Genomic DNA, 24,834 nt, shown 5'->3' with positions numbered 1-24,834 from the left:
CTGGGGAATTCCATGGACAGAGAGCCTGGCAGGCTACATTCCATGGGGTCGCAAAGAGCCAGACATGACTGAACAAGTAGTGCGCACACACACACACATATGGTTTTCATCCAGTGCCTAGTCTAGATCTGGTTGGAGATCTGTTTCTTAGTTGAGTTACCAGTCTTTGGTTTTTAAGGTAGGATCATATCCACATGAAGGTTGTGGTGAATCTAGGAGCTCATAAAACAATGGAATAGGGTTGTTTTTCTGAGCATCTCCCTCTCCACAATCCCTGGTACTCTGCAGTACCTTGGAGTTCCCCTTTTCAATTCTTTGGTAAAAAATCTGAGTCTTTATTTACTTCTCTCTGCTGTTCACTTTCTGCAACTTTACCCAAGCAGTAGGAGGGCAAAGAGAGAAAATATATATAAATTTGGGGTTGGCCCCACTGTCTTGGGGCCACAGATACTCCAATCAGAGAGGAAAGATTCCCCCTTCCCTCGCCATTTCAGGCACTTGAGAGTACTCCTGCTTCTATCGTCATGGTTGATTCAGCTGTTGAAAGGGGATTGCCTGTTGGCTAGGGTGTGAGAGAATGGAGAAACAACCTGGTGTACTTCCCTATTTTCTCTGAATATTAGGAGATGTATTTCCTGCTCTTTCCACCGTGCCCCCTACTGGGTTTTGGGCTGCTTTCAGTCCAGTCCATGGCTACTGGAGGGAAAAAATGGTAAAGTCACTACTAATCATTTCACTTTGAATTCTGTTTTTTTTCCCTCAACTTGCTTGGTACGATGTATTTTTTTTTAACAGTTCTTGAATAGCTGCTCTATGCACTCTGTTCAGGTCTTATAGTTTCACTCAGTGGGAGATAATGGGTTGAGTGTGATTATTCTGTGTTAACTGGAATCAGAACCCTTGTATAATCATACCCCTTGTATACATTAGTTTTCATATATAAATATGTATAGATAATGAAGTGTTTTCTTTGGTATATATTTGTGAATAGTTGGTGCTATTCTTTTCATACTCTACCTGAGGCAACCACTTTATACTATAAATACTTTTCCGGTTATGAATACTTTTTTTGGTGGTGGGGGGGGCTCGCACCATGCAACATGTAGGATCTCAGTTCCCAAACAGGGGTCAAACCTGCATCCCCTCCAGTAGAAGCATGGAATCTTAATCACTGGACTACCAGGGAAGTCCCTGGTTATCTATTGCTGTGGAAGAAATCACCTTTAAACTTAGTAGCTTAAGATAACACAAATCATGTTATTATTATAGATTAAAGCATTGATTAGGCTTAGCTAGATGATTCTTCCTTGGGGAGGGTCTCTCATATATTTATAGTAAAATGGTGGCTGAGGATAAAATAATCAGAAGGCTCACTCATTCATGTGTGTGGCATTTGGTCTGGGAACACTCAAAAAGCTAGGGCTTCAGTTGTATTCATCTCTACTGCTGTGTGGTCTCTCCATGGTTTCTCCAGCATGAAAACATCAAGATAGATTTCTTTAAAAAAAAAAAATTTCCAGCTTTATTGAGATATGATTGATATATAACACTGTGTAAGTCATGTATGGATGTGAGAGTTGGACTGTGAAGAAGGCTGAGCACCAAAGAATTGATGCTTTTGAACTGTGGTGTTGGAGAAGACTCTCGAGAGTCCCTTGGACTGCAAGGAGATCCAACCAGTCCATTCTGAAAGAGATCAGCCCTGGGATTTCTTTGGAAGGACTGATGCTAAAGCTGAAACTCTAGTACTTTGGCCACCTGATGCGAAGGGTTGACTCATTGGAAAAGACTCTGATGCTGGGAGGGATTGGGGGCAGGAGGAGAAGGGGACGACAGAGGATGAGATGGCTGGATGGCATCACTGACTCGATGGACGTGAGTCTGAGTGAACTCTGGGAGTTGGTGATGGACAGGGAGGCCTGGTGTGCTGCGATTCATGGAGTCGCAAAGAGTCGGACACGACTGACTGAACTGAACTGAAGTTTAAGGAATATGACATGTTGATTTGATATACATTGCAATATGATCACCACTGTACCACTAGCTAATATCTCCATCCTGTCACATAAGTACCCCTTCTTTTCTGTGGTGAAAACATTTAAGCTCTACTCTCTTAGCAACTTTCAAGTATATGGTACAGTATTATTATCTATGATCACCATGCTGTACATTAGATTCTCAGAACTTGTTCATCTTATAACTGGAAGTTTACACTCTCTGACCAACCTCTCTCCATCTCTTCGATGTCCCCAGTCCCTGGTAACCAGCACTCTACTCTGTTCTATCAATTTGGCTTTTTTAGATTCTACATATAAGTAAGATCATACAGTATTTGTTTTTCTCTTGACTTATTTCACTTAGCATAATGCCCTCAAATTTCATCCATGTTTTTGCAAATGGCAGGATTTCCTTCTTTCTCATGGCTGAATAACATGGTATATATATTGCAATATATATATATATATATATATATATATATATATATATCACATCTTCTTTATCCATTCATCTGTTGATACTTAGGTTGTTTCCATATCTTTGCATTGTGTGTAATGCTGCAATGAACATGGGGCTGCAGGTATCTTGTCAAGACCTGATCTCAATTTCTTTGAATATATACCCAGAAGTGGGATTGCTGGATCATATGATAACCCTATTTTTAGTTTTTTGAGGACTCTTCAAACTGTTTTCCATAGTGGCTTCACCACCATAGACATGGTGGAATTTACATCCCCACTAACTGCACAAAGGTTCCCTTTTCTCCACATCTTCACAAGCATTTGTTATTCTTGCCTTTTTGATAATAGCCATTCTGACAGGTGGTGATATCTCATTATGGTCCAGATTTCTTACATGGAAGCTCAGGGCTCCAAAGTGAGTGCAGAGCAAGAGTGTAAGAGTGAGCTAGGCAGGAACCAGATTGCCTTTTATGACGTAACTTTCCAAGTTTCAAACTTCTGTTCTTTGAGGTGGTTGTAAGGGTCTACCAAGGTTCAAGAGTGAACATAGATGCCATCTCTTAATGGGGTAGTGGAAAGGTTCTGGAAAAATATGTGAGATTGGAAACATGGTTTCTGGCACTTTTAGACAATATAATCTGTTGTAAATACTATGAAATCTGTACTTTTAAGGTACATCCTAAGTTGTTCTCAGTGTGAATTACAGAGAGAAGCTCTTTCCTTGACTTTTGGGAATCTATGAGGTTGAATATCAAAGTTTAGGATCAGTATGGCCAATTTTCAGCAAAATGGATTTTAGTGAGTCTCTAGAAATTAGATCAAGTTTTCCCATTGGTTAGCTTTCTCAAGTGTTTGCAATTTCATTGGGAACTTCCATGAAACTTCAAGGTATATGGACTTTGTAGAGGTTGTGTGACAGGCTGGAGGAATATGGAAAGATGTTAGCTAAAATCTAGACTAAGAGATTCTCTTGCTGCAAAGAAGGTACTAAACAGGCTTGGCAGAGGGACTTGAAGGGGAATCAGGAAATCTGCAGTGCTCCAAATATCTTTCCTACCTGATGCCATCTCTGCCCTTATTACTCTTTTTAGTTAAGCTTTGCTTTCTTCAATGAATCCTCATAAAAATGCAAACTCCTCTGGGAGAAAAAAATACAGAAAGTTGGCATAGATTTCCGAGTGCTTCAGCAAACACTTATGAGCACAGAGCTAGGCACTGGGAATTCAGTGATTCATTAATTCCATCTCTCTTTCCTTCCTTGACCAGGCGAATAAGGTGGATTGAAAAATTCTAGTTCCTGAGGATTTGTTCTAAGAGGCTTTATCATTCAGAGTTCACTTTATGAATTTTTTTTTTTTTTTTTGACGGAGCTGGGCCTGGTCTTAAGGATCATCAAAAACTCCCTGGGCTATCAGGAGGTCAACATAAAAGGGCCACCAAGGTAATTCCGCCTCATTTATTGTCACCTTGCTTATTTAACTTATATGCAGAGTACATCATTCAAAATGGATGAAACACAAGCTGGAATCAAGATTGCTGGGAGAAATATCAATAACCTCAGATATGCAGATGACACCACCCTTATGGCAGAAAGCGAAGAGGAACTGAAGAGCCTTTTGATGAAAGTGAAAGAGGAGAGTGAAAAAGCTGACTTTAAAACTCAACATTCAAAAAAACGAAGATCAAGGCATCCAGTCTCATTATTTCATGGCAAATAGATGGGGAGACAACAGAAACAGTGACAGACTTTATTTTCTTGGGCTCCAAAATCACTGCAGATGATGTCTGAAGCCATGAAATTAAAAGACACTTGCTCCTTGGAAGAAAAGCTATGACCAACCTAGACAGCATATTAAAAAGCAGAGACATTACCTTGGCAACAAAGGTCCATAGTCAAAGCTATGGTTTTTCCAGTAGTCACATATGGATGTGAGATTTGGACCATAAAGAAGGCTGAGAGGCAAAGAATTGATGTTTTTGAACTGTGGTGTTGGAGAAGACTCTTGAGAGTCCCCTGAACAGCAAGGAGATCCAACCAGTAATCCTCAAGGAAATCAGTCCTGAATATTCATTGGAAGGACTGATGCTAAAGCTGAAACTCCAGTACTTCAGCCACCTGATGCCAATAACTGACTCATTGGAAAAGACCCTGGTGCTGGGAAAGATTAAAGGCAGAAGGAGAAGGGGGTAACAGAGGATGAGCTGGTTGGATGGCATCACTGACTTGATGGACATGAGTTTGAGCAAGCTCCCGGAGTTGGTGATGGACCGGAAGCCTGGTGTGCTGCGGTCCATGGGGTCGCAAAGAGTCAGACATGACTGAGCCACTGAACTGACTGAACCACCTGCTGCTCATCTGCCCAGAAGGGCAAGTGTCCAGTTCCTTTTGGTTCAATCTGCTTCCCTGAGGGTTAGTTCCACAGTGCAGAAAAAGAAGTCCCTCTACTTGCCAAGTGATGAGGGTGCTATTTTTAACACTGCTCCCTCATTTTAATCCCTTATTGGTTCTCACTTTGGGTCAGGCTAAAGCAGAGGTTTGTTTGAATTAACCCTGACGGATTCTGGGAAGCCCGGAATGCTGGAAGTCACTCTGAGAGATGCGGGAAGAGAGGTGTACGGGGGTACCTTGGCTTCAAGGTTCCTGGGCTCCTCCAGAACGCCACTTTTACTGGGCCCAGAGCGGCTATACACTGGCCGGGGATCAAACACTTCGAGTGGCCCCAGACACAGGAATTGAGACCGCACATCCAAGATGCTCTTGCCAGGCACGGGCGACCTCTGGCGTCCCATTTACGAAGCGCGGCGGCGAGTGCCCAGAAAGCGCGCCCGCGAGCGCAGATGGCCTGGCCAGGTACCCCGGCACCGAGGGAGGAGCGCAGTGAGGAGAGGGGCCCTCGGCTCGGCCCGGGGGCTAGAGGGCGACAGGCGACCTCGCTGGAGGGGGGAAGGGCGGCGGGACGGGGTTGGGGAGAGCCCCCCCAACCCCCACGCGGCGCGGCGGGGGGCCGGACAGGTACGCGGGCGGGGGGCGGTGCTTGGGGATCCTGCGCACTGCGTGCGCCCCTCCCCCAGCGCGACTCCCGGCGCGTCCTCCGTCCCTGCCCGGCGCGAGCTGGAGGAGGAGCTGCAGCGGCCGCGGCTACTCGGGCAGGTCGGTGGCGCCAGGGGAAGCTGCCGACGGCGCGGGCTGCCGGTCCCAGCGTGCAGGAGGCGCGGGCGGCGCTGGGGCCATGGAGCCTGGTGACGCGGCGCGCCTCGGCCCGGGGCGGGCGGCCCGGGCGCTGCCACCGCGGCTGCTGCTGATGCTGCTGCTGGGTCGGGGGCTGCGCGGGGCGGCCGCGGCCTCCTCCTATGGGGCGGCGGCTGAGGACAGCAGCGCCATGGAGGAGCTCGCCACGGAGAAGGAGGCAGAGGAGAGCCACCGGCAGGACAGCGTGAGCCTGCTCACCTTCATCCTGCTGCTCACGCTCACCATCCTCACCATCTGGCTTTTCAAGCACCGCCGGGTTCGCTTCCTGCACGAGACCGGGCTGGCCATGATCTACGGTGAGCACACCCTGCACCCTCGCCCACCGTCCCCTACTCCCTTCGGGCACCCGGGCTGCTGTGCTTCTCCCCACCCCTTCCCCTCCCCGCGCCGCCTTGTGCTCCCCCTTCACTTGCCGACGTGTTTCGTTTCTTTTCCGTTTCCCGCTGAGACGGTCTCGGCTCCCAAGGTCAACTGTCTGCATTTTCCGGCTCCCTATTACCATGAAAATGAATTCCACCTCATTTCGACGTTTCTTCCCGGGGGAACCAGGAAAATGAAAGGCACCGGGGTGGTCTGGTTCAGTCCAATCGGTTCTGTTTCAGCTTCGCACCCCACCCCTCGCACCCCCACCCCCAGCCCCAGTTCAGCTCCACAGGATGTGTGTGCCGGAGCAGGAGGGGGTGACCTCCTAGGGATCGCTCTGCCCTAGGAGGCAGCCCACCGTGAGGGTGGGTAAGAGCTGACGGGGCTTGGTGGATGCCACATCAATGGGCAACCTGGGTGGGCGCCCAGTTCTGACATCTGTGTTCCCGGATGTCTTGTAAATAAAGTCGGAGCTTGAAGCCCTGTGAAAGGTGAGCGTGGTCCAAGACCTACGGTGATGTACCGCCATGGCGGGCCTAGTCGGGAAGATGGGCACGCCTCCCACCCTTGTGTCCAAGTGGGAAGTTATACCCACTTGCTTTCTTTAAGAGAAGAGGAGCTTTTGCATTCCTCCGATTGTAACAAGGACGCTGCTTTGAAGATACGTTTAAGGCTGTATGAAGAGGAAAAGTAGTGGTTTTAATTCTGGAGTCAGCCTTCTTTTGTTGTGAAAGATGGACTATGCCATCATCCTTTTTTGAGTTTAATGGCACATGGTGTATTACATACACAAGGGTCAGCACAGATCTTGGCGTCACTGCATGGATGTCAGCCACAATCTGAATCATCCCTCTTCCCCTGCCATGCCACCCCCTCCACCCTCACACCTGCCCACCATGACATGACTTCAAACGGGAACCAAGTATTCTCCTTTTGAATTTAATTCAGTGGAGTTAAGGCCCAGGTTGGCATCCTCATGTGAAATAGATGAGTCCACTTAATGACTGTTCCCAGTAGGAAACATTTGACTTCATCAGTTATACTGGAGGGATCTCTCCACTCAATTTCCATTCAGGATTCTGTGATAGAGAATGGAAAGTGAAAACGTTAATCTTTAATGTGACAGTTACCCTTGGCCCTGGGCCTTACTTACTCATGGTGCTTGATTGTTGACAGCCCTGGCTCATGGTCACCAAGGTTATGAAGTGCTCTCCAGGAGCCCTCTAGGTTTTAAAGAGACCTGGCCTAAACAGATCTTGAATTGAAGCAGGACCAGGTCTAAAACTGAGTTTAGTTATTGCAAATTACAGATGTGAACAAAAAACCTGGCCATTCTTGAGGTTTGTGGTTTGTATCAATCTGTGACAAATGACTGATGCCCAGGCTAAAGCAGGTAAGCTCGAAGGTTTCCTGAGCTGATAGCAGAGTGGGGAGTTGAAACATGTCATTTCAGGCGGTTGACTCTGAGCAAATGAGCATTGCCTTTAGCCATAAAAATATTTTTATTTTATAGCTCCTAGATCCAATTCATTAAAGTACAGTGTGAAATACTTTTAGAAGGTAGATTGGATGGGCTCATAAATATATGCTCCAAGTGCATGGAAAATGAGATTTAAAAATATATTTTCTGAGGAGTACTCCATGTTCTTAGGAGCTCAGTCACCTTTATCTTAAGGCTTGAAAACAACAATAGAATTTTCCGTTGTGGATATGTACTTTTTGAACTCATCTCAATCTCTTAGTCATTGGGATTGTGCTACCAGTGTACTGTTTCACTTTGTGTTACGGAAATCTGGTTTAATTGATGATGTTCAGAAAAGGCAACATCCTGTCATAGCATTCTCTGTAATTTTCTTCTGTGTCTTTGGCTTTTAGTGTTACTGTGAAATGCAGTAAGAAATTTGTTTGTCAATGTGTGATGTCCTAGGTTCTGCCAAATATTAATATTTTGATGTGGATTGCCTATAACTGAGAGAAAATATTTCTTTTTCTCTAAGAGATATTTAGTCTTCTGTTTTAAGTTCCACACCCCCAAGCCCCAAATCTGGGTTCTGATGTCATTTGATTAGCAAACTAAAATATATATATATATATATATACACACACACACTTAAGGGGTAGGAATTCTGATTTTAAAAAATTCAATATGAAAATCTTTGAATACTTAAGTGAATGCAGTGCGAATACTTAAGTGAATGCAGTGCAGATTTCAGGACTTCTCTTTCTCAGTAGAAAGACATCAGATTTCATTTCTTGATATCAGTAGAGGAAGTGAGTGTCCTCTGAGCAATAAAGGGCAAAATGATCTAAGGAAACATTTGTTAAGTATCTGCTGTGTACTGGGTGCCCAAGTAAATTTATGGAGATAACCAATTTAACTTTTAAATGTTAGTAGGTTTTCACGAGTGAAAGAGTTCAACTGTGAATTTCAAAAGTTTTACCTTGAAATGAAAAAAATCTAATTCCTGGCACTTTAAAAAATACTTAAGTGGTACTTTGAGAGGAAAAGCTTTAATATTTAAAATAAATTGTGGTGTGTGTGTGTGTGTGTGTGTGTATATATATATAAACAATGTGTTAATATAAGGTAATATATTAAAATAAATTGTGATAATATGTGTATTTGCTGGTATAGTCATAAAATATCTCTAGGAGGATATGCAATAGCCTAACACCATTGGTTTCCTTGTAGGGGAGGAAGAAGGTAGGTGGAATGTAGGGGTGGGAGGGAAGACATCACTTTATATACTTTTGTGGTTTTTTTTTTTTTTGGACTTTGGAAGTGGAATCACCTAATAGCATGTCCATGCTTCCATTCTGTGGCATTCTTGTGGCATTTTAAGATACTCCTCAAATCATCCAGTTTGATGCCCACTACTCCCTATTTAAATCAAATTGCTATTAATTTTCTGTGACTTTTCAGTTGTCAGCTGTACCCGTGGAACTTTCTCGGAGCCCTGGGTCTGGAATGGAGACATAACTGGGAAAGGGGGGAGGTTTTCCCTCTTTTTCCTTTCTCCTTTTATCTCATTGTCTCCAAAGAAGAGTTGATGTACTTTAGGAGTGGTGTGCACAGATAGATCCCAAAGGACCTAAGGACTGTAAGAGACAGGCTGTGAATACTTAGCATTTAAATGGAAAGGAATTCTACCACCCACCAAGGGACTGTTAGAAGCACTCCTCCTCCCTGACCACTGGTCCAGGCAGCTACCAGGGAAGGTGACCATAGACTGGACTCTCCAGGGACCTTAAAGGGAGCTGCCCCCAACCGCGCCAGACCCTGTGATGAGGGCTGCAGGGCAGCGGATAAGGCGCTCGCCTGGCATCAGTCTAACCTGTTTTGTCAGTGCAGGGAGCTCCTGGCTGTCTGGCTCTGTACGTGATTAAGTGCCATCCTAAAGTTACCAAGCCCCTCGTGTTTGTGCAGCAGAAATAGCAAGTGTTTGAAGAGGGAAGGTGGCATAAACAGACTGTGTCAGTTAATTGTGGTTCTCTCTCATGTGTAGTTCCACTTTCCCCATAATGTTTTTGTGACAGCTGATATGGGTCCAAAATATCTAACTTCGTCATGCTAGCCTACCACCTGCTTCTCGCTTGCCCCTCCTCCACACCTATCATCTTTTCAAGTATGTGTTGGTCAGAACCTTCCAGGTTCCATGGACTGTGGGCTCGTTGTTGTTTTGCTGGTGCTGGATTGCTAAGCACAGGCTGAGGGAGGGTTCATAGGCAAAGTCTGAGAGGGGAAATTATGGCTTTTTGCAGTAGTGTGAAATTAACATTTGAGCTTGTGAGCAAACATTTCAGAACCACACTCTTCCTGGTTAATTGGGAAGCTCTGTATAGTCTCAGTTTGGTACCAGATGCCCTGAGTTCAAATGCTGGCCCTCTCACTTGTAAAGCTGTGCAATACTGGGCAAGCTCTCTGAACCTTAGTTTCCTTTTTTCAAAAATGGAGACAGTGTCACTCACCTCACAGAATTTTTGTTATTGTGATATTGTAAAGGTCAAGTGCAGTGTGTCTGCTACTTACTTGGTAAATATTAGTTCTCATTTTCAATTTTAGACTTGTGATTATTTGGCCAGCATTGCTACTTGGGTAGAGTCCTGCTGTAATTTAAAAAGGCATTAGGATACAGTTAGTGCGAGTGATGAGAATTGTCATTTTCTTTTTTAAAAAAATTATTTACTTTTTAATTGAAGGATAATTGCTTTGCAGAATTTGTTGTTTTCCGTCAAATATCAACATGAATCAGCCATAGGTATACATTATAATTTTTTGTGGGCCATTTGTTAATACTTAGAAAAGAATTTATAAGGTAGCTGTTCTACTTTTTTATCCAGCAGTCTCCATTCTTGGGCTTTATTTTTTAGAAATAATCACATTAGTGTGTTACATTATATAGATGATAATATTCATTGCAGCAGGAACAAGTTGCAATACTCATTAAGAAGGAACTGGTTAAACTACAGCATATTCCCACTAAGGAATACTGTTCAGTTGGGAAAAAGGTGTTTTGAGATGTCCTTTTAAGGCAGCTCACTTAGTGTTGTGGAAAAAACAAGGCACAAAGCAGTATGTATAGCATTTCATTTATTTTTTTTAAGTCCTGTGATATAAATACATAAACATGATATATATACATTTACATATAACATGTGTGCATCTCTGGAAAGAGGCACAAACTTTGACAGTGGGATCAGTTGTTGGGAGGGAGGAAAGGGAGATGTTACTTTTCCTTTTATACTCTTCTGAATGGCCTGAACTTTCTATAACACTGACCATTACTTTTACAATTGAAACATTTAAAAAATAAAGCAAACAACTTTTTTATAGCAAAAAAGGCATTAGAAACAGATCAGTTATGTGGTTAGGTAGCAGTTGTTACTTAAAAGTTATAAATGGAAGTAAAATGTATCTTAAAGTTAGGAAAATGATATTTCCTGAAAGCATTTCTTAGAGCCTTTTTGGAATGATGTAATTAGAAATCACCATTTCACAACCCCCAAAGACAATTAACTTTGGCAAGGATTTTCAACGAATTCCAGAGCCATAGGTGAGAGGTTGTGGGGAACATGGTACTTGCATGTTGTTGAATATCACACCACAGATTACTTATCTATCACAAAGGAAAAAAGGTGCCTTTACAGTAGAGAGGTCTGGCAGTCAGCATCTTATAACCAAGTCATCAAATTTATCCTCGGTCCTCATGGAACTGTCCAGTATTATGTGCCTCCTGTTGTGTTACAAAAGGAAGCAGACAGCTTTACCTGTGTAGTATTCATCCTTTAGATGCTTCATCTGAATCTAATGGAGGTTTTAGGAGCATCTTCCAGTTGATAGGAAATATAGGGGATAGGGAAATAAGTTATAAAATACCGTGTGGAAACAGACATATCCAAAATATGGGACAATCTGTAAGACAGTTGTCCTGGTTTCTTCCAAAAGTCTGTCTATGTCAGGGGAAGCAGAAAGGCAGGATAAGTGACTGAATTGTGTTCTCTCAAAATTCATATGTTGAAGTCCCATTCCCCAGTGTGATGGTCTTTGGAGGTGGGATCTTTGGGAGTAAATTAGGTTTAGAAGGGGTCATGAAGGTGGAGTCTCCATGATAGGATCGGTGCCCTTATAAGAAGAGGAGACCAGATTTTCTCACTCTTCTACCATGTGAGGATAAACCATCTGTTACTCTCATTAAACTCTCTGTGACACTGTGAAACTCTAACAGTAGGTTTCATGAAATGGTTAGGCTTGCATGACTTGAGAATCTGTAACTTCCTTTTCATTTCAGTGTTTTGGTTTGATTTTCAGATTCACATGTCTTTTGAAAAACTGCCTCTGTTCACTTAGAAGGGCATATATGTTAGGAGACTTTTCTCTTTTGGTTAAAGCTTGCTCCCTCTCTTTTAATCAATGTAGATATCTGTATTAGGGTAATGCTAGCTGTTATAATAGACCAACCCCAAATTTCCATGGCCTAACTTGAAAAAACTTCATTTTTTTCTCATGCAGTGGGCCAGTGCAGGGATCTGGCAGGTGGGTCTCCATGTAGTGGTGATTCAGGGACCAGGCACCTTCCATTTTGTGGCTTATCTGTCCCTTGGGCCGTTGGAATCCTCCCCCTCCAGCCCATGAAGGAAGGACAGAGAAGAAGATCATAAGGGGAAGACTTACATACTAAACCTGGAAGTAGTGCACATTGCTTTGCTGTTTCTGTTGGCCAGAATTTGGTCACGAGGCCACATTGAACTGGAAGGGAGGCAGGAAGATGTAGTCTAGTTGGAGTAAGAGGAACAGGTTTGGAAAGCAGCTAGCCAATCTCTGCTTAAGTATTTGATTAATACTTTGTCATATGTAATCCAGAAAAGAAACGTAGTAAGATTTTCATGCATTTTTGTTGTTGGTTGTTGATAAAGTAAATTTTCAAGTGATCCAGTTTGAAAAGGGCATTCATCTCGAGTTTTATTAAGTTGCTTCAATGAACCTATCAGCATCGCCTGGAGAGCTTGTTAAAAATGGCAGGTCTGGCCCCAGACTGATTGAGAATGTCTCAGTGAGGCCCAGAAATCTGTCATTCAATGCATTACCAGGGATTTTAAATACTGAAATTTGAAACTCACTGCTACAGAATATTTGTTTTGATCCTTTAAATTCATTCACTACACTGCTTGTAATTAAATAAATGTGGTAAAAAATAGCACCTGTTTATTGAATACCTGCTATCATGGTCAAGCACCATATTATTTTGCATAGTTTAAGCCATATAACCTTAACAGAAAATGTAATGAAGACTGTATTTATTTATTCAAGGAATTTATTCAAGGAATAAATAAATTTATTCAAGGAATAAATTGAAAGTTAGGTTTAGTACCTCATTTGTTTAGGGTCACACATTTGAGATTGGTAAATGGGGATCTATTGAAGGATAGGATCAATAGGTTGAGGATGTATTTGGCTAGGATAGAGGGGAACCTGGATTCTGCCCTGATCACCTGCTTCCAGGAGGTCATTGAGGGAAATTCATGCCCAGAGTATAAAACAAAGCAAAGTAACCCTTTATTATTAGCTGGGGCTTTGGCTCCAAACTCCAGTGTACAGCTGCAAGGGGTGAGGTTGGCCAGTTTATAAGAATCCCTTTTCCTATGCTAGATTGGCCTTGGGCCCTTGAATCCAAGTGAAGCCAAGATACCTGCTCATTTGTATTCCGAAGACCACATTCCAGGTGTTACTCTGTTGCTATGTGTTATGGACTGAATGTCTGTGCCCCTCAAAAATCCTATGTTGAAATCTTAATTCCCAGGGTGATGATGGTAATGGGATGTTTGGCCTTTAGGAAGTAATTAGGTTGAAGGTGGAGCCCCTCATGAATGGGATTGGTGCCCTTAAAAAGAGGCCCCAGAGAACTGTCCATCCTGTGAGGGTGCAACAGGAAGTTGGCAGCGTGCAACCTGGAAGAGGACTCTCACCAGGACTGGAACATGCCTGTACCCTGGTTTTGGATTTCCAGCCTCCAGGACTGGGAGAGAGAAATTTCTCTGGTTTATAGGCTGCACAGCCTGTGGTACTTTGTTACGGCAGCCTGAACTAAGACAGTATGACAGAAGGCTTCCAGTGTTACGGGGCAAAATAGTCAAACAATGATCAGAGTGGCTGCTCTAGGCCTTCTCAGGTGGGAGCAGTTGCCTAAAAGTATTCTCATTTCTACACATCACTATCACAGAGGTGGGGAGGCAAATTGAACTGGGTCTGTCACACTCTTGGGTCTCTCTGCTCTTACTGTGCTAGTTGTCACAGACATATCAGTCTCCTGGAGAGAGTTTCCAAAATACGTTAGAAAGAAACCCAGTGCAGGCCGGAGTGTCTTTTGTTTGCTGCTGTCTCTGTCCCTAGAACAGTTGTAACACATAGTAGGTGCTATGGCAACATTTATTTAATGGATTCTACCTTGTCTAACAAAAAGATGCTATAACACTGCTTAGCACTAAAGATCCTTGAAGTTCTTGTGCCTCAGATTTACGCTGAGAAGGAAACTTTTGTGAAAACATCTGCTTGAATCACAGAGAACTGTTTAAGGAAGGAGAATGAAGGGATAGGTGAATAGATATTTGCAGAAAATTGTATATTTAGCTGATAAGCCACATGGTTTTTTTTCTTATTTCTTGTGGTAAAATATGTATAACATGAAGTTTGTCATTTTAATTATTTTAGCTGTATAATTCACTAACATTTGTAACATTTATAAAATTGTGTGGCAATCACCACTATTTCCAAAATGTTTTCATTTCTCCAAACAGAAACCTTATACTCATTTAAGCAGTAATGCCCCATTCCTCCCTCCTCCTAACCTCTGATAACCTTTAAGCTACTTTCTGTCTTAATGAATTTGCCTATTCTAGAAATTTCATATAAGTGTATTCATACAATATTTGGTCTGATTTTTTTCACTTAGAATAATAATTTCAAGGTTCATCCATGTTGTAGTAGGTATATGAACTTTATTCCTTTCTGTGGCTGATTAGTATCCCATTTTAAATATACACTATATTTTGTTTATTCATTCATCAGTTCAGGGACACTTGGGTTGTTTTTACCTTTTGGCAACTGGTGGTATAATGCTACTATGAACATTTGTATACAAGTGTCTGTTTGAATCGCTATTTTCAATTCTTTTGAGTATATACCTATAAGTAGAATTGCTGGGTCATAAGGTAATTATATGGGTAACTGTTTGAGGAACTACCAAACTGTTTTCCAAAGTAGCTGCAAAATTTTACACTTCCACTACAGTGCACGAGGGTTCCAATATCACTGCATCCTCTCCAATACTTTTTTTAAAAATAGTCACCCTAGGGACTTCCTTGGATAAGGAAATGGCACCCTACTCCAGTACTCTTGCCTGGAAAATGCCATGGATGGAGGAGCCTGGTAGGCTACAGTCCATGAGGTCGCTAAGAGTTGGACATGACTGAGCAACTTCACTTTGACTTTTCACATTCATACATTGGAGAAGGAAATGACAACCCACTCCAGTATTCTTGCCTGGAGAATCCCAGAGACGGGGGAGCCTGGTTGGCTGCCGTCTATGGGGTCGCACAGAGTCGGACATGACTGAGGTGACTTAGCAGCAGCAGAAGCAGGGACTTCCTTAATGGTCCAGTGGCTGAGACTCTGCACTCTCAATGCAGGGGGCCTGGGTTTGATCCCTGATCAGGAAGCTGGATCTCACATGCCACAACTAAGACATGGTGCAGCCAAATAAATAAATATTAAAAAAAAAGACAGTCACCCTAGTTGTTGTGAAGTGTTAGTTTATTATGGGTTTGATTTACACTTCCCAAAGAAAGGCAATGCCAAAGAATGCTCAAACTACTGCACAATTGCACTCATCTCACATGCTAGAAAATAATGCTCAAAATTCTCCAAGCCAGGCTTCAGCAATACGTGAACCGTGAACTTCCTGATGTTCATGCTGGTTTTAGAAAAGGCAGAGGAAGCAGAGATCAAATTAACAACATCCGCTGGATCATGGAAAAAGAAAGAGAGTTCCAGAAAAATATCTATTTCTGCTTTATTGACTATGCCAAAGCCTTTGGCTGTGTGGATCACAATAAACTATGGACAATTCTGAAAGAGATGGGAATACCAGACCACCTGACCTGCCTCTTGAGAAACCTGTATGCAGGTCAGGAAGCAACAGTTAGAACTGGACATGGAACAACAGACTGGTTCCAAATAGGAAAAGGAGTTCGTCAAGGCTGTATATTATCACCCTGCTTATTTAACTTCTATGCAGAGTACATCATGAGAAACGCTGGACTGGAAGAAACACAAGCTGGAATCAAGATTGCCGGAAGAAATACCAATAACCTCAGATATGCAGATGACAGCTCCCTTATAGGCAGAAAGTGAAGAGGAACGAAAAAGCCTCTTGATGAAAGTGAAAGAGGAGAGTGAAAAAGTTGGCTTAAAGCTCAACATTCAGAAAACGAAGATCATGGCATCCAGCCCCATCACTTCATGGGAAACAGATGGGGCAACAGTGGAAACAGTGTCAGACTTTATTTTTGGGGGCTCCAAGGTCACGGCAGATGGTGATTGCAGCTGTGAAATTAAGATGCTTACTCCTTGGAATAAAAGTTATGACCAACCTGATAGCATATTCAAAAGTAGAGACATTACTTTGCCAACAAAGGTCCATCTAGTCAAGGCTATGTTTTTTCCAGTGGTCATGTATGGATGTGAGAGTTGGACTGTGAAGAAAGCTGAGCACCCAAGAATTGACGCTTTTAAACTGTGGTGTTGGAGAAGACTCTTGAGAGTCCTTTGGACTGCAAGAAGGTCTGACAAGTCCACCCTAAAGGAGATCAGTCCCGGGTGTTCATTGGAAGGACTGATGCTGAAGCTGAAACTCCAATACTTTGGCCACCTCATGCGAAGAGTTGACTCATTGGAAAATACCCTGATGCTGGGAAGGACTGGGGGCAGGAGGAGAAGGGGATGACAGAGGATGAGATGGCTGGATGGCACACTGACTCGAGGGACATGAGTTTGGGTGAACTCCGGGAGCTGGTGATGGACAGGGAGGCCTGGTGTGCTGCGATTCATGGGGTCGAAAAGAGTCGGACATGACTGAGTGACTGAACTGAACTGAAGGGCTAGAGATGTTGAGCTTTTCACATGCTCATTGGCTGTTTGTTTATCTGTTTGGAGAAGTATTCATTCACACCTCTGCCTGTTTTACAAATTGGGTTATTTTTTGTTGTTGGGTTGTAGGAGTTCTTTGTATATTCCTGATATTATTCTGTTATCAGATATATGGTTTGTAAATGTTTTCTTCTATCCATTGGGTTGCCTTTTCACTCTGTGATAGTGTCCTTTGATGTGCATGGTTTTAATTTTGATTAAGGTCAATTTATATATATTTTTTCTTTTGCTTGTGCTTTGGTATCATATCCAAGAAGAAATCATTGCCAAATCTAATGCCATAAAGCTTTCCTCCTATATTTTCTTCTAAGAGTTTTATATTTTTAGTATTTATTTATTTATTTGCCTGAGCTGCACAGCTTGTAGCATCTAAGTTCCCTAACTAGGGATCAAACCTGACCCTGGCAGTGAAAGGTCTGACTCCTAACCACTAGACTTCTAAGGAATTCCCAGTTTTAGCCTTTAAGTTTAGACTGTTGATCTGTTTTGAGTTAATTTTTATATATGATTTTTAAAAATTTCCTTTTTCAATTGTTCATTACTGGCATATACAAGTAGGACTGAAGTGTTTTTTTTGGGGGGGGGTGTTGATTTTATACCCTGTAGCTTTGTTGAATTTGTTTTATCATCTCTAACATTTTTTTTTTTTTTGGTGTGTATTCTTTAGGGTTTTATATGCAAGGGAAAAAGATGTAATAGGTGGAGTATGAAAGAGTCTAGATGTGGGCTTCTAAAGGGGTGGGGTTTCACAGAGTAAGCTTCTTCCGGCAAGCAATGGCAACCCACTCCAGTACTCTTGCCTGGAAAATCCCATGGATGGAGCAGCCTGGTAGGCTTTATTCCATGGGGTCGCTCAGTCGAACACAACTGAGTGACTTCACTTTCACTTTTCACTTTCATGCATTGGAGAAGGAAATGGCAACCCACTCCAGTGTTCTTGCCTGGAGAATCCCAGGGACCGCAGAGCCTGGTAGGCTGCTGTCTATGGGGTCGCAGAGTCGGACACAACTGATGTGACTTAGCAGCAGCAGCAGCAGCAAGTAAATGCAACAATGTATGCACAGTGTTTCTGTCTAGCAAACTTGTTCAAGGCTCAGATATTTTTTTAAAATAAGGACTGATTAGGTACTCTTACCAAAATTTCTGGTTCCCAGAAGAAAGCAGGTGTGCTGTATGAATTACATTTGTAGAAACTATCTAGCTGTATTCAGTATTCCAGGCACATGAAACAACCTTATCAATTAGTAGCATGGGGGATATTTTACAAAAGCTCAAATTCTCAGTAACTATTGTATGGGTCAGTCATATAAGCAGGCCTCCTAGAGATAGCAACATCTGGCCTATTATATTAACTTTTTCCTGAAGGGTGGTATCATCTGACTCTTAGCTTTTTGTTCTCCTGAGGCTTCTTCAATTTCATGACACTTTTATTTTTAAAAATCATCTCTTTTTTAGATTTATTAATTTTATTTAAAAAATTATCATGAGTAATATTGACTTTTGATGTACAGTTTTATGAATTTTATAACATGTATAGATATGTGTAACCACCACCACCACAGTTGAGGTGAATATGAATTCCTTCACCCTAAAAAACTCATGCTACCACACTGCTCTGACAGTCACTGACCTGTTCTTCATCACTGTTGTTTTGTCTTTCAAATATCAACATAAATGGAGTCCTTCAGTATGTAACCTTTTGGGATTAATTTTTTCACTTACCATAAGGCCCTTGATATTTAGCCATGTCATTGTAAGTATCTATAATTAGTTCCTTTTTATTGCTGAGTTGGATTTCATTTTATGGATATACCATAGTTTGTTTGCAAATTGAAGGACATTTAGATTGTTTCCAGTTTTTTTTTTTTTTTTTGGTGATCATGAATAGAGCTACTATGAACATTACTGGCTCTCCTGGTGTCTCATTGGTAAAGAATCCGCCTGCAATGCAGGAGATGCAGGTTCAATCCCTCTGTGGGGAAGATTCTCTGGAGGAGGAAATGGCAACCCACGCTAGTATTCTTGCCTGGGAAATCCCAGGGACAGAGGAGCCTGGCGGGCTACAGTTCATGCATTCCATACACTCCATGGGGTTGCAAAGAATCAGACAAGACTGAGCTACTGAGCAAGCATAAACTATGAGCACAGGTTTTTGTGTGAATGTAAGTTTCCATTTTTCTATGATAAATACCCAAGATTGGGATTGATGGGTCATAGGGTAAGCATGTGTTTAGGTTTATAAGAAAATTGCCAAACTGTTTTCTAGAGTAGTTGTACATTCCAACCAGCAATATATAAGTGTTCCAGTTGCTCCACATTCTCTTTAGCACTTAGTATTGTTAGTATTTTTAATTTTACCCATTCAAATAGATGTGTAGTGGTATCTCACTGTGGTTTTAATTTGCATTTTCCTGATGCTTAATATCTTTTCTTGTACTTATTTGTCATTTTTCACATATTCTTTTTGGTGAAGTGACTGTTCAAGTGTTTTGCTCATTTTCTAATTGTATTGTTTTCTTTGAATTTTGAGTTCTTTTTATATTCTGCAATCAAGACCTTTGTTAAATATGTAATATGAAAATGTTCTCTTCTAGTTTGTAGCCTTTTTTCATCTTACAGTGTCTTTTGTATAGCAAATGTTTTTAATTTTGATGCAATCCAGTTTATCAACTTTCCCTTTTTTATTGATTGTGCTTTTGGTGTCATGTCTAAAAATTTTTTCTTTAACCCCAGGTCAGGAGGGTTTTGTTTTCGTCTAAAAGCTTTATGGTTTTGCATTTTGTACATTTAGATCTGTGATTTATTTGGAGTTATTTTTTGACTAAGATAAGTTTAAGTTGAGGTTTATTTTTTTGCATATGGATGTTTCATTGTTGAAAAGGTGATCTTTTCTTCATTGAATTATTTCTGCAACTTTTTCCAAAATCAATTCCATATATATATATATATATATATATATATATATATATAGCCATGTCACACAGCTTACGGGATCTTACTTCCTCGACCAGGGATTGAACCCTGGGCCCTAGACAGTGAAAGCACACAGTCTTAACCACTGAATAGCCAGGGAATTCCCTCAACTGCCCATATTTGTGTGGATGTATTTCTGGACTTCCTCTTGTGTTCCACTGATCTCTGTATCTAGCTTTTTGCCAGTACCATACTATCTTGCTTGCTGCAGCTTTGTAGTGCATCTTAAAATTGGGTAGTGTGAGTCTTCCATTTGTATTCTTTTGTAGAATTGTTTTGGCTGTTTTATTTCAAATCTTCTGTATTAATGATTTTCTATGTAATTCTATCAATTATTCACAACTTTAGGGCACTTTTATCATGCCCCCCCCAAAACCCTGTAGTCATAATCCTTTCAAATTGTTCTTTCTCCTCATAGGCATATGCTGATTTCTTCTGAATACCTGAGGGAGAGACCTCTGGATCTCCAGGATTCTCTCTCTGTTTGGGTCTCCTTTCTGGTACTCAGTCCTATGAACTTTAGCTGCTTTTGTATCCAGAATCCCAGCTTTGTCAGTTTCGGGAGTCAGCTAGACATGTCTCTGTTTCCCCTCCTTGTTTTGTGGCTTGGAAACTCTCTTAAGGCAATAAGCTGGAGCAGTCAATGACTTACCTTATTACCCACCCCCATCTCTCAATCACCTCTTCTTCATTGCCTCCTTTCAGTGTCTTGAAAACCATTATCTTGTGTATTTATGTTTGTTTTTGTTTCAGGCATGAAGCTAATTCCAGTCCCTCTTTCTCTGTCTTGTCTCAGAGTGGATGCCTTAATTCCATAAAGGAGTTTTGGTCTTTTTTTTTTTTTTTTGGTCATTGTAATCCCCATACACACTCTTTTTGTGTTACTTATATTGAAATCTGGACTTCATGTGTATATCTGTGTTTTTATACAGCTATGCATTTTTTACTTGAGGATAATTGCTTTACAGTATTGTGTTGGTTTCTGCCATACCTCAACAGCTATTCATTTTTATATACAGATGAACACACATTTAAAACAAGCCTACCATGGATGATCTTATTCTAGTCTAGGAATCTGTTGGCTATTGTACATTTTTACTGCTGAGAGAACCAGGGAAAGAAACAATTGCGTTCATTAACAGAGTAGGCTATGAATGAGCTGGAGTGATTCTCTTCAGTGGTATGAATGAGAAAATTGTCTCTTTTCAATGGCGGTGTTGTACAGAGTGTTTATGATGGTACTGGAGAGAGACATAGACAAGACGGTAATACTGCAGTGTCACCTGAAAAAAAATGCATGACATGAAAGTTGTGAGTTTTATTTGGGGACCTGAGCCTGGGAGACAGCCTCTTAGATAGTTCTGAGGAACTTCTTCTAAGAGGTGATGGAGAAGCCAGAATATGTATGAACTGGTGGGCAACTGTAGTGGCTAATGGTTTGATCTTTGTAGAACTGGAATGACAGGCAATATTTTTTCTTTACAGTAGTGATTTTTATTCATTGTGGGGATATTTGGTAAAGGGTGGAGCTCTGATGTGGCAGATGAAGTCTCAATCCCAGTCAGAAAAAAAGAGGCAAGTAGTTCAGTAGGAGACAATTGTGAAACAGGCATTGGAAAAGCTGAGAAGCCAACCAGGGTGCATTGAAGTGACCTAGAGATAAAGCAACAGCAGGAAGCCACTGTCACCCCTGGGGTGGACATAGGGAGAAGGTGGTGTTACCAGAGTCCTGGAGTGAGGTTGCCTAAAATACCCTCGCCTGTTTCCTCTCATCCTCCTGTCTCTCACTGGTGCCACCCATTGGATGAATTTAACTGGAAGCCACTTGGAAGGGGGCCTGGAAATGTAGATTACAGGAGTTTCCTCCTTGTTTCCTGTCCCCAGAACATGTAGCAGAACAACAAAGGGTAGAAAATGGATCTGAGGTCACATAAGTCCAGGACTGGTGTGAAGATCCTTCCTCAAACTGAATGTCCATTCTGAAATATAATATTTCTAATACCTAGATATGGCCCAGAAGGGAGGAGGAAAGCTGCATGGTCAAGGGTCCAAGGAGCCAATATTCCTGTCAGCAGTCTGGGGGAAAGGACGCTAGGTGTTGAGGTAAAAGCTGCATTTGCTACGATAATATATGCCTAAAGAATGGGATGAGGTTATTATGATAAATAGTTGTTCACAGTTGAAATGTTAAGTATCTGCATGAACAAACCCCACATTAGCTATTTTGTAAGCTTAACTACTGATGCTGTTTGATTGAGTTATTATACATTATTTAAGGAGAGGAAGTGATGGTAAATATGAGGAGAGAAGGAAGGACCCTTATGTTTTTTATTTATTTTTTATTTGACTTTGCTGTGTTGCTTGTGGGATCTTAGTTCCCCAACCAGGGATTGAACCCAGGCCATGACAGTGAAACCGCTGAGTCCTGACCACTGGACCAACAGGGAATTCCTGGAAGGACCCTTTTTGTAGTGTAAATAACATTATAATTTAATGCATATGTTATTAATCTTTGTAAGCAAAATGGTAGATATTTCTGTAACAATGTCTTTTTGTTTTTTAATCACAGGGGCTACATTAACAGTGATACCCTAGCATCTCTAAGCCCTTTATTGATGAGTTCAGCCAGGGAAACTGTGCCTATGGAGGGTACTAATCTCTGAGTTCATGTTTTAGAGTGATATCTCTTTAATTTCTACAATTCAGTTAACTAGGAACATTCCTAGTTACAGTTGGGTTTCTGTAAAAGAGGACATCTCCAGGGGAGTGAGTCAGTTAAGCACCTGCTGTATTCTCAGTCTCCACCACTGGTATGGAGGGCCTGGTTAAGCCCTGCAAATGACACAAGGTCAGTGATACAGGTTTGAGTTTAGTCTACCTCAAAAGGCCAAATGGACATCAAACATTTTGTATGTTACAGGAACATATAAGTTGGTGAAAACAAGTTTTTTTTTTCTTTTTGCCTTACTGCATGGCTTGTAGGAATCTTAGTTCCCTGACCAGGGATTGAACCCACACCCTTGGCAGTAAAAGAACAGACTCCTAACCACTGGACTGCCAGAGAATTGCCAACAATTGAAATTATTGTAACCCAGGCAGGTATATCAGTTATTTGATCAGAATCCTTAATTAGATATCAACACTTTGACTTCAGTTCAGTTGCTCAGTCGTGTCCGACTCTTTGCAGCCACATGAAATCACAGCACGCCAGGCCAACCTGTCCATCACCATCTCCCAGAGTTCACTCCAACTCACGTCCATCGAGTCGGTGATGCCATCCAGCCATCTCATCCTCTGTCGTCCCCTCTTCCTCCTGTGCCCAATCCCTCCCAGCATCAGAGTTTTTTCCAATGAGTCAACTCTTCGCATGAAGTGGCCAAAGTACTGGAGTTTCAGCTTCAGCATCATTCCCTCCAAAGAAATCCCAGGGCTGATCTTCAGAATGAACTGGTTGGATCTCCTTGCAGTCCAAGGGACTCTCAAGAGTCTTCTCCAACACCACAGTTCAAAAGCATCAATTCTTCGGCGCTCAGCTTTCTTCACAGTCCAACTCTCACATCCATACATGACCACTGGAAAAACCATAGCCTTGACTAGATGGACCTTTTTGGCAAAGTAATATCTCTGCTTTTCAATATGGTATCAGGTTCGTCATAACTTTCCTTCTAAGGAGTAAGTGTCATTTAATTTCATGGCTGCAATCACCATCTGCCGTGACCTTGGAGCCCCCCAAAATAAAGTCTGACACTGTTTCCACTGTTTCCCGATCTATTTCCCATGAAGTGATGGGACCAGATGCCATGATCTTCGTTTTCTGAATGTTGAGCTTTAAGGCAACTTTTCACTCTCTTCTTTCACTCTCATCAAGAGGCTTTTTAGTTCCTCTTCACTTTCTGCCATAAGGGTGGTGTCATCTGCATATCTGAGGTTTTTTATATTTCTCCCGGCAGTCTTGATTCCAGCTTGTGTTTCTTCCAGCCCAGCGTTTCTCATGATGTACTCTGCATAGAAGTTAAATAAGTTGGGTGACAATATACAGCCTTGACGTACTCCTTTTCCTATTTGGAACCAGTCTGTTGTTCCATGTTCAGTTCTAATTGTTGCTTCCTGTCCTGCATACAGGTTTCTCAAGAGGCAGGTCAAGTGGTCTGGTGTTCCCATCTCTTGAAGAATTGTCCACAGTTTATTGTGATCCACACAGTCAAAGGCTTTGGCATAGTCAAGAAAGCAGAAATAGATGTTTTTCTGAAACTCTCTTGCTTTTTTGATGATCCAGCGGATGTTGGCAATTTGATCTCTGGTTCCTCTGCCTTTTCTAAAACCAGCTTGAACATCTGGAAGTTCACAGTTCGTGTATTGCCGAAGCCTGGCTTGGAGAATTTTAGCATTACTTTACTAGCGTGTAAGATGAGTGCAATTGTGCGGTAGTTTGAGCGTTCTTTGGCACTGCCTTTCTTTGGAATTGGAATAAAAACTGACCTTTTCCAGTCCTGTGGCCACTGCTGAGTTTTCCAAATTTGCTGGCATATTGAGTGCAGTGCTTTCACAGCATCATCTTTCAGGATTTGAAAGAGCTCAACTGGAATTCCATCACCTCCACTAGCTTTGTAGTGATGCTTTCTAAGGCCCACTTGACTTCACATTCCAGGATGTCTGGCTCTAGGTGAGTGATCACACCATATTGTGATTATCTGGGTTGTGAAGCTCTTTTTAATACAGTTCTTCTGTGTATTCTTGCCACCTCTTCTTAATATCTTCTGCTTCTGTTAGGTCCATACCATTTCTGTCCTTTATCGAGCCCATCTTTGCATGAAATGTTCCCTTGGTATCTCTAATTTTCTTGAAGAGATCTCTAGTCTTTGCCATTCTGTTGTTTTCCTCTATTTCTTTGCATTTTCAGATGCTTATATCTTTCCTTTTTTCCTTTGCTTTTTGCTTCTCTTCTTTTCACAGCTATTTGTAAGGCCTTCCCAGACAGCCATTTTGCTTTTTTGCATTTCTTTTCCATAGGGATGGTCTTGATCCCTGTCTCCTGTACAATGTCATGAACCTCCATCCATAGTTCATCAGGCACTCTATCTATCAGA

At 41.9% G+C, this 24,834-nt stretch overlaps 1 protein-coding gene across 5 annotated transcripts in view; it reads left to right on the top strand.

Moving 5' to 3' along the window:
- Nucleotides 1–5,537: 5,537 nt before the first annotated feature.
- SLC9A7 (solute carrier family 9 member A7) overlaps nt 5,538–24,834 on the top strand; it is a 185,961-nt gene continuing 166,664 nt past the window's right edge. For 2 of the 5 annotated variants that reach the window (XM_061409873.1, XM_061409872.1), the window contains exon 1: nt 5,538–6,005. In XM_061409873.1, the coding sequence (XP_061265857.1) occupies nt 5,690–6,005 (316 nt within the window). In that variant the 5' untranslated portion in view covers nt 5,538–5,689. The remainder of the gene's footprint in view (nt 6,006–24,834) is intronic. The other 3 variants (XM_061409869.1, XM_061409870.1, XM_061409871.1) reach the window with 3 other exon arrangements.

Source organism: Bos javanicus, chromosome X, assembly GCF_032452875.1.
Source record: "Bos javanicus breed banteng chromosome X, ARS-OSU_banteng_1.0, whole genome shotgun sequence".
Lineage (NCBI taxonomy): Eukaryota > Metazoa > Chordata > Mammalia > Artiodactyla > Bovidae > Bos > Bos javanicus.
This window is presented reverse-complemented; position numbering and strand designations above follow the sequence as displayed.